Here is a 10692-nt window from a genome sequence, read left to right as displayed (position 1 = left end):
ATCAGTTTCATCTTGCCTGCTACAAAGTATTTCCAGCACTTTGAATTTTTTTTTTTTTTGGTAGTTTTACTGTATAATCACCGTAGCTGTAGCATTTACTGCAAAGCTAGCAGCATTTCAGAGAGTTTTTTTTTTATTATTATTATATAGTTTAAATTGTAATTGGTTTCAGATGAAAAAAGCAAAAATAAGCTTAACGATGTCTTCCTTCACATTAAAAATTTGAAATGCTTGTTTTCTGTATAAAAAATTGGAAAGAATAAAAAAGAACATAAAAAAATATAAAAATCAGGTATTATTTCATCCTACCATCTTCTCAATAGTCTGTTCTCTAACTGCAGTAGCCATTACAAGACAATGAAGAGCAAAATGACAGACGTAACACTCAACCTTATATAAAGACAGAGTCATATTTTGCAATAGTACAATTGTTTTAACCACTTCCTTTTCCTTTGTTCCCTTTTGGTGTAAACATTAACCAGATGCTAATGTTGACTCTGATTTGAAACTGCTTAAGCCCCATGATTAAAATGAAAAGAAAAAATACAAATGCCATAATGATTTAGAAACCTAAGCCAATCATATTTTAGTTTTAGTTATTAATACACAACTCTTAAGTACTAACAATGCTTACAATAAATGTGCCCTTCACCGACCAGTTCACAAACATTTTGCATATTTTAAAATCAACGTTATCCTAAAACTGAAGTTCGTATAGACACATGGGCAGTCAGCAGCTGTTGCTACTGTTCTACAGCTGCAATAGACAGCTCTGAACTGCCTTTCCTTTTATTGACATCTAAGAATCATTTTCCCTTTAATAGTTACTGTAGAAAAGGGCCTTTTCTTTTGAAAAAATTCAGAACAGGGAATGGAAAAACACAAATTAGTCACTGCATGGCAATTCCATTTTGTTGCAAAACAACACTTTGTTCGGGCACAGTATTATTTTTAATGTTTTACAAAAAGAGTACAGTAATACAGTGTGTGATAATTTAATGATTCTGGTATTGAATCACTTCTCCTTCCCTTCTCTTTTGATTGTGAGAAGAAGAATGGAAGATCTCTACCCCTGTTTATAATTTTCTTGTATTTTACGGTGACAGGAGATAGAGTAATCTTTCTCCACTTGCACTTTATATTTCCCACTGTCTCATTTATGACCAGAGGTTTATGCACTCTTTTTAGTGCATGCATGTCAAAAGATCTACCTTGACAAATTAAATAAGAAGGGAAACATAACAGAAAGTATCGCCATGCTTGGCCACTGCTGTCCAGTAAAGGAATGATGAATTCCGGTGATTAAATGTTGCCTTGATTTCACAGTTTGTTAGTTCAAAGGAGCTGAACAACATAGTTGACTTAGAAATCAGTTTATGAGTATCAAATGTGAGTCTGCTATAAGTTTAGAGATTTTCAGACCTAGATTTTCAGTCTAGGAACATCACCACCAATAATAAAAATTAAAGGCAATATTAATCATATCTCTGTTCTTACATTTGAGACACACTTGTATTGAAGTAAAATCTTGCTTTTTTTTTTATTTTATACAACTATTTAAAGGTGTGGGAAAATGTGGAGATATATTCTCAAGCCAAAGATTATTCAATTTCAGAATAAAGTTGCAGTAGGTAGATATAGACAAATATTAGAATAAATTATTCCAATAGTATGTCACTATGCAATGTTTATCGATTATTTACCCAAGTGCACAAAAATCTGCTGTGCAGCATGCTCTTGGGTTACCTGCATTGCAATAGATGCAACCACAGCAATCTTATCAGTGAGTTGGCTTAGAGATTAAATTCCTCCTTCTTAGGGTAAACACTGGGGCATTATAGCACAGTGCACATAACTGATGCATTTGCTATATTTCTTTCATGGGTGATGAAAGAAGTTGAATAATTTTCTGTGAAAGAGACATGAGAATTACAAATATAACCCCCTGAATCCAAAAGGTTATAACTGCTTCAAGCTGCTGTCACTTCACAAAACTTGGTAGAATTGCTTCAGGCCTGACGTGATACTTAATTTCCCTAAATTTATTAAAAATAAAATTGGAATACCAAAATAACTGCCTATAGATGAGAAACATCCAGCTGACAGTACCATAGTTCATCATTCTAATCTTGCAGCAGGAACTTTGTTGCTGTCATTTTGGATATGGGTTCAACAACCATCCAGAATGAAGTAATCACTGATTACCTTCAGTGATAAAGACCTTACTGAATGCATGCATTGTACCCATTGCATCTAGTTTTCAAGGAAGATACTTTGCACTAAACAAAGCTGTCCACTGGGGCAAGAGAAATCAGTTTTTTGTCACCTGGTCTGTTTTTCTATCAAAGAAAAATCTCTGACGATAGCTATGAAAGTGAAGTCTAGAAATCAACATGATTATATGAAATCCAGGAGACCAATGAAAAAAATCCATAAGCTACTCTAGCAAATTGAAATTGGTGAAAAAATAGTAGTTTGGCTAAATGGACAAGACCTGAAATAGCTATTCTTATCTTGGGGTTCTGGAGTAGAAAAAGGGAGTACTTAACTTTTAAAGAAATAATTTATTCCAAATAAATGGGAACAATCTCATACTGGCCAGGTAAACTGTAACAGTCACTCCAAGTTACCTGGGAGTCTAAATCAAATTTCATTGGAAACAGACATTTTCATCTAATAGAGTGATCACTGGGTAAATCTCTTTTGTAGCTAAGGAAAAGCATCCTTATGTAATGAAATGTTCTTCATCTATGAGATGGTGTGAACTATTTGGATTCTTACATAGTCATTTTATCCCCGAAAGCCTAACTACAGTTAAAAAATGAGTTCAAGTAATTTTAGTATAACCAACCTCATTCGCAAGGTGCTACTCATACTCCAGCTTTACTGACTGCTTATCTTCCAGCAAGGCCTAACATTCTTGTCAAATACAGACCCACACTGCACAAGAGCAAAAAAAAAAAAAAAAATGGAGAAGAAATTCAGAACTAAAATGAGAAAAGATTTATAATTCCTAAGAGAATAAAATCTTTCATATCCAAGCATTTCACACTATTTGATTTTTTTCTCCTTGTGGAGCAAATATAATGTTCTCCAGATTATCAATATTTGAAATTCTGCTTTTTCTACAACAAGCTGTACATGCTGAATTTATGATCTGAATGACACTGCAGGTGCTGGGGATACATATGACTATAAGTACAAACACTTGTTCATTGAAGTCTTAAGATTCTCAAGACAGCAAAACATTCTTTTTCAAGTCTGTTTGTCCAAATTGTGCTAGTCCTTTTATATTGTATTGATTGATTCATGCTGAGGGTTTTTCTAGGAATTCATTTAGCTCTCCTGTCAGTTCCCTTTCTTTGCCTTTTATGATAAAAAAGAATTCCTAGAAAATAGAACAAAGAATAGGAACAAAGAATTCCACTTTCCAGCATCTCAGAATATTATCTTATTTTCCATTAATGATCTTGATTATCTGTCGAATCAGATACAGTGATAACTTGTATATTGGTATACATACAAGTGGTAACTTGTACTAAGAAACTCTAGAACTCACCACAGTGTGAACATTTAATTTTGTCCATACTGTACTGCAGCTTTTACAAGCTTCTACCACTATAAAATAGTGGTAGAAAATGGCCTTTCTTGTCAGACAAAGTACAGGAATACTTCTCCTAACTCATAATTCTCTAATCAAACTGTCAAGAAAAATTAGCTCCTGCTTTTTTACTGATGGTTAGGCCTAAAAGGTACCTCTGCCACTTTATGAACACTAGAAGTTTTCTCTAAACATGACAGACTAAACAGAGCATTCCTTCTGACTTGTCTTGAAATGTCAGTGACATTCAGTGATAACAGTTCTTTGAATATTATCATTTCCCTCTGCATCTCTGGAATCCCATGAAGTACTATGGCAGGGCTTGGAATCTCCATTAGAAGATTTTTCTGTTCAGCGTAGACCACAATCTAGAATCATTCAGAGAGCAGTTATCACAAATAGGCTAACTAGGAGAACCTGTTTAATCAACTTACTTTATCCTTCGGTACAATCCTATCTTCTCAGCTTCGTGGCTCAGGTTATTACATTACTTTCTAATAGATTCTGTATCTCACTTCACATGCTTACTTTGATTTCATACCCTTAAAAAAAATTGTCACTGATAATTTAAATAAAATGCACTAATCAGACATGCTGAAGAATCTGCTTTCTGTAGATTAAGTAAAGAAAGAAATTGCAACACATTAGAGGAAAGAGAAGTATTCAGATAGGCCTATATGGGACTGCCTACCACTCCTTGGTTCCAAGCATGATCTCTTACCTGGACTCTTATTTTCTATGGAAGTATGAATCCCTCATTAGGTGAAAATCTGGAGAAAGATTAACTCATTCTTGATAGCATATAACTTCATCTATGTGAAAAAAAGCACTCTGCATATTCTTTCATTCACTCACCTTCCAAACATTTTTGCTTTTTATATGTAACCAGTTTGCTAATTTGCCAAAAATTAAATATGTTTTTAATAGATAAAAATAGAACTCCAAGAAAGTTTACCAAAGTGGCGGTAGGATTAGTAGTATTAGGGAATTTCCTCTCTGGAACTTTAAACTGGGAACAGCTTGTTGTGGCTAAGTGGTGAAAAGATACTCCTATTGTAAAACATTAGTTATGAATCTTGCCAAAGCTATCATTACATAGCCCCTTTGTGTCACTACACACTTTTAACAGATTCAGCTGAACACCACCAAACTGACTGAAAATAATGCAATCAGTAGTTTGTTTCTCACCTTCCATCTCATTTACAAAGCTTATATTAAAACATAACAAAATCCTATGTGGAGTAGATACCATTTAATTTCTTAAGTGTGTAAAGAGCTTGTGATGAAAAAGTCTGTAAAACCTTATGTTTCTGTGTGAAACTTTGCTGGATAAGCTTTTCCTTATATGATCAGATACTCACTGACTGGCATCTGGATTGTGTTCTCAGTATTTAAAATTTTGGAATCTAATTAGGAAAATTAACATAGGTCAATGTTGCTTAAATGAAATTTTAGCACAGCCTTTGGCAACAGATATTGGAATTTCACACAGGATTTCAGAGTTAAAGGCATTTAAACCTCAGGATATGAATCAGTAGGTGTAAATCAATTACTGGAGGAACCACGTGTATGGACACTACTTGGTAACAACAATGCCATTTGTCTAATACAAAGAACATATCTGGTTTGAGGAAAAGGCTCTAAACTGTTGTGTATGCCAAACAAAGACTGTTGCGGGCAGAACCTTCTCACGAACAGAGTTTCTGTTTCAAAGTGCTGCATTACTAAGAAGATTAGGATTTGTCAAATATGAATGGATTGCTCCCATAAATGGGTCAGAATGTTCTGAAATTTTGAGGGCATTGCCTTCTAAAGAAGCCAGGTTAAGTAGCATCCTGTAAAGGTATTAAGGAAATACTACATTAACATTTTTAATTTTGTGTGTTCATTTTTGACCCATTCTCATTCAGAGTAAGTCTAATAATTTCAGAGTAAGAAATGCCTTTCTTTAAAGGATATTGCCAAAGATATGCTCTCAGACAGAACCAGTAATCAAATAAATTAGACTGAGCCTGCATGTAAACACACAAATAACTGTTACAACATGACTTCCTTTCTCATTATTAGAAATAGTTTTTTTCAAAACTAGACATACTAGCTAAGTAGTAGAGACAGAAGTAAAGCTGAACAGTTGCTAACAGAATTGTACCTTTTCAGTAACAAAAGTTTGCCTTTGGTTTATTTACTTTCCTCAGAAGTTCAGTTTGTTCTTTCACCCTGATTCTTTGCCTCCTTTTTAATACCTCATCTCTTTCCATTAAATTAAAGTATTAAAAAGTAGATATAAAACAGGGTTGCTAGGATGTCATGTGCTTCCAGAGTTTGTTGTTCCAGTTTGGCAGTGAAGAATAGGGGCTTCTGCTCTTGTTGTTTAATGACTTCATCCATATTTGGTATTTTGTTTTCCCAGGAAAGAAGCAGTGGACGTTCATTATCACTTCCTGGGAAACCTTCATTCATTTCTCGAGCCACATCTCCCACTTCTCCTCTTATATTTCAGCCTGCCCCTGACTACTTCAGCAAGCCAGACACAGCAGCTGACAAGCCTGGCAAGAGACTGACTCCCTGGGAAGCAGCAGCAAAATCCCCTCTTGGTCTAGTGGATGAAGCTTTCGGGCCTCAAAATATGCAGGAATCCATTGCTGCTAATGTAGTATCAGCTGCACACAGGAAAACACTTCCTGAGCCACCAGAAGAATGGAAACAAAAAGTTTCTTATGAGCCTGCAGTCCCAAGTGCTAGTCTAGCCTTATTAGGAGGGAAGCACTTAGGTGTTACATCAGCCCGAAAAAGCTCCCTGTCTCTGTCAAATGCCACCACACAGGCTGGCTCTCAGCAGCAGTATGCTTACTGCAGTCAACGGTCCCAAACAGAACCTGATATAATGTCCATGGATTCCAGGTCTGACTATGGCTTGTCAACAGCTGATTCAAACTACAATCCACAGCCAAGAGGATGGAGGCGTCCAACATGAACAGCAGAAGGGCCTGGCATATTTTCCCTTCTTCCAACTTTACAAGTCTTAGATTTGAGTTGGAGAAGGAAAGTTTCTTGCTGGCCTCACCATCTCTGAACTAAAGAAATGAGGAGGTAAAACTGAATGGAGCACAGTTTTCACATGACTTCAGGGCTAGCGGCTGCTAGAATAGACTACACCTAACCTAAGATAGTTCTGTTTGTAAAAGGGTGAAATTACATATTTCTTGGGGGTGGGATGAGAATGAAGGTGAGACAACCAATGTCCTCATTACAAAAATCCAGAAGGGATTTAGATGGACACAGTACAAGCGTTTGCAGTTAAGTTAATATGGAAAAGAAAAAAGAAACTAAAATAAGGGCATTTTAAAGGCAAGAAGTGTTTTACAGGATCTTGTAGGTTTTCTGGATACGTTAGACACCCGAGTTCCAGGTTACTAGATAGAACCAGCCTTGAGAAAGTTCCAATGGAAACTGAAGACTGAGAAACATTGGATTATTGGTTGTAAGTTTTCTTTACTTCATTCTAAGAAAAGAGCTAGCAAAGTAAATCAATGAATAGGTACACTACGGTAGCATTTAAAATACATCTGTGTTCATGGTACCTGAATATCTACAACACATAGACATATGCTAGTCTTACAGTCATATATTTCAGATTGATTTCATGACCGTTTCAATGAATTTTTTACATGTTGTAATCAATTCAGCAATCTGAATACAACAGGAAGAAAGGTGTTAATAATAGAGACCAGTACCATGATACTTGAACTACAGAAGGGATGAGGAAAGTATTTAGATTGTTTTTAAACTGGATTGCAAGGCAGTTTTGTAATAAACTCAAGTGAGAGTCTGGAACAGCATTTACTGCTCTGTGAAATGCACTACTTGCTGAACATTTACTGTTACAGCATCTAATAGTCTGACTGGCTGGGCAGTTATTCTTAGTATCTAGGTAGCTCAATGTTTAGAAGGCTTTTGATTTGTATTCTCAGTTCAGAAGACATTAAGTTGATCGTGAACATAAAGTTGATGAACATAAGTTGTTCACCAAGCACAGTAGCTGCTCTGTGTAGAAGGTGGTTTGTGAAAGAGGGTTTATGATATGTCTTACAATGGTATGAGCCTAGTATGAGTAGCAAATATTTGGACAGTTGGTTAGAGTTAAGCTATCTTGATGGATCTGAAGAGATGGCAAATAGTTGTTACTAATGATAAATACCTTGCATTTACAGCTTATTTAAACAATAGATGTGTGTCTAAAAATATATGCATTGCAAGCTTATTGGGTAGTTTAGGTATTGTTAAGGCATTAAATGAATATTCCAAGCTTTACAAAACTCTCTGCATCCTCCTCATTTTTTGGGGCATTCTTCAAGGATCCACTGGGCACAGCCAACTACAATTACTGCAGAAACACTGCTAACTATCCCTATTTTCAATAAGGTTGTTAGGTCTGTGTAAAGTGGTTAGATTAGAAAGAGCTGAAACAGATACATACTTAAGAAATAACATACTACAAAACATTCCCATCCACAAACAGTTTTCCATTATAGAATTTATAAAACATAATTGGTATAAAGAAAAGAAGAAAAGTAAACGAAGTTCATTTGAGTTGAAACTTCCTGTAGGAGCAACTAACTGCATGAAAAATATACCTTTAAGGAGTTCAAGCTGGCAGTAATTCTCTAGTCAAATATAAGACTCCATGAAATCAACTAATCCTTTTGACCAATCAGGAAATGAAAACATGGAAGCTGTAAATCTTTAAATTTGGGTCATATTGCTATAGCACCATACAAATTTATTCCACAACTTATGAACGCGTAAAACAAAGACAACTTAGAAATGTTACATGAACAAGGCTGCTATGGTATGTCTGAAAATGAGCTTTGCACCTAAGAGTCATACACTTACGTAATCAGATTAAGTTTTCCCGCCACAGGAAAAAACAAAAGCAACCCACATTATTCTCTGCAGCACTCCATAATGTCCGTTTTCATCACCACTGGGAATATCACCACTGAAACCAATTGGACTGTGGTAGTTCCATTAGCCTTAAGAGTACATGTTCAGATCCAGGCCTATTTCCCCAGAAATATATGTAAATTTTCACCTGATTTTAGCATAATTGAGATCTAGCAGTTATGTTATAATTAAGTCATTAAAGTCTTAGGTATTCAATAAATGTTAGTGTACATTTTACAGAAGGACTACATTCTGAAAATTATTTAATGCTTACGTATTCTGCTGAACTGTGGTATGTATTATAATAATAAAATGGTTCCCTGAATCCAAGACAAGTTCAGATTTTTGTTTGAAACTGCATCCTTTACACTGTTAAACTAGATTAATGAGTTTGCCATAAGACATTTTTACCAAATGCCATTATTTTAATTCTCAGAATCAAGTGTGTGGCTTTTGAATTCTCATTTAAAATAACAATATGAATTCTAAGGTCATGCGTAGAAGAAAGAATTGCGTGCTTAGGAAAGGAAATGTCTGCTTAATTTTTTGGTACACACAAGTCAAAATTGTCAAAAATATTTCAAATTTTTGTATTTCAAAAAAATAGCAAAATAGAATGACGTTAAGAGGGAATGTTGTGATCACATAGCAGTACAGGAAATATTTCAGGATCAAGCTCTAAAAAAAAAAAAACACACTCAAGTAGGCACCAAGCACTTAAGAACAGCAGAATAAGAGAGCTTCAGACAGAAGCACTGAGTTTCTTTCAATGTCCCAAGGAAAAAAAAATGTGATGTGACAATGTTCTTCTATTGATAAGAAGGGATTCATCAGTAAGTACTTCTATGAACATGAGAATTAATGGTGCTGAGTTTCCTATGAATTTGTATGTTATCATAGGTTAACTTGAGTGTTTAACATAATCTACAGATTTTTCTTTCCTGCTGCTAAAGATTTGCTAGTTCTCCTTCCCATATGGAATCCTTCACATCTAGTAAGGGATAAGTTCATCCTGTAGCATTTCCCTCAATAGCAACACTGATAAAGCATATACACCCTCTACTCTATTCCTCCACTCTATTTCTAAGAAGTCTGTGGGCAATGGATTATTTTTGAGGTCTATTCCACTGCCACACAGAAAGAAACAAACATTTTAAATATTATTAATGAGAGGACATGCATGGAAGCATGCAGACAGATCATGTAGCCTTGATTACAAAAGAAATCAGGCTAAAACCAGATTGAGACAATGAATGAACTGATTTCAATGGAAGCAGCAGGCCCAGACTATTAATTGAAATGGTAATGCATACACAGCTTTATGAATAACCACAGAACATCATTCATTCTCTGTTCTTCACCCTATTCCTCCACTAGCAAAGCATCTTTCTATCACATACTTGTAACTGTTGAGTGCAAGTTCTGAATATATTAATGCAAGTATTTCATACATTTGTTTTTGAATGCACAGATCTGTTTAATACAGGGGAAAAATATCTTGATATTTTAAATGTGGTTCTTCTGTTCACCCTCCATTGTCTCTGTTAATATGTAAAGGATTTGAATACACAATATAACTAAAAATTTAGTTTCTTTAGCTACACTAAATGATGACAACCACAATTCTTGTTCATGATTTGTTTTCATTTTGGTTCGCTTTAACACAAATATCTATTCACATTGCATTTCTGCCCAGTCACAAAAGACTGCATTATCTTTATAAAACACTTTTCATTTCTAAAGGCTTTTTGTTCACAGCAAAAGACACTTTGAGAATGTACGCCAGAGATGTAAACTGTATCATTTAATAAAATGATTTGACCAATCAGATGAGAAACACAGTTTTGCTTTCTCTAAATTCTTGTCTGCTTGTTTTGAATAATCTGAACCCAAGTAAAGCCTAATCTTTTCCTTTCTGCACCATTTTTAGATTCACTGACTGCCTGTCAGTGACCTTGGGCTGATATGAGCTTCTAAAAGCTTAAATCAACATCAGGTCAAATGGCAGCATGTCAATTCAGTAGAATTTTATTTTCATACTAAATAAGCAGAGAAAGGAAACAGAGGGAAGCACCGTCTACTGAGGTAAAATAATATGGTCAGACTGTTTATCATTTGAACATTTTTATCCCCACAGTAAAAACCGG

At 35.0% G+C, this 10692-nt stretch overlaps 1 protein-coding gene across 2 annotated transcripts in view; it reads left to right on the top strand.

Moving 5' to 3' along the window:
• Positions 1 to 10382, top strand: part of SYNPO2 (synaptopodin 2) — a 91977-nt gene extending 81595 nt beyond the window's left edge. For both annotated transcript variants that reach the window (XM_021396398.1, XM_021396399.1), the window contains one exon: positions 6012 to 10382. In XM_021396398.1, the coding sequence (XP_021252073.1) occupies positions 6012 to 6575 (564 nt within the window). In that variant the 3' untranslated portion in view covers positions 6576 to 10382. The remainder of the gene's footprint in view (positions 1 to 6011) is intronic.

The sequence above is a fragment of the Numida meleagris genome, chromosome 4 (assembly GCF_002078875.1).
Source record: "Numida meleagris isolate 19003 breed g44 Domestic line chromosome 4, NumMel1.0, whole genome shotgun sequence".
Classification (NCBI taxonomy): Eukaryota; Metazoa; Chordata; class Aves; order Galliformes; family Numididae; genus Numida; species Numida meleagris.
This window is presented reverse-complemented; position numbering and strand designations above follow the sequence as displayed.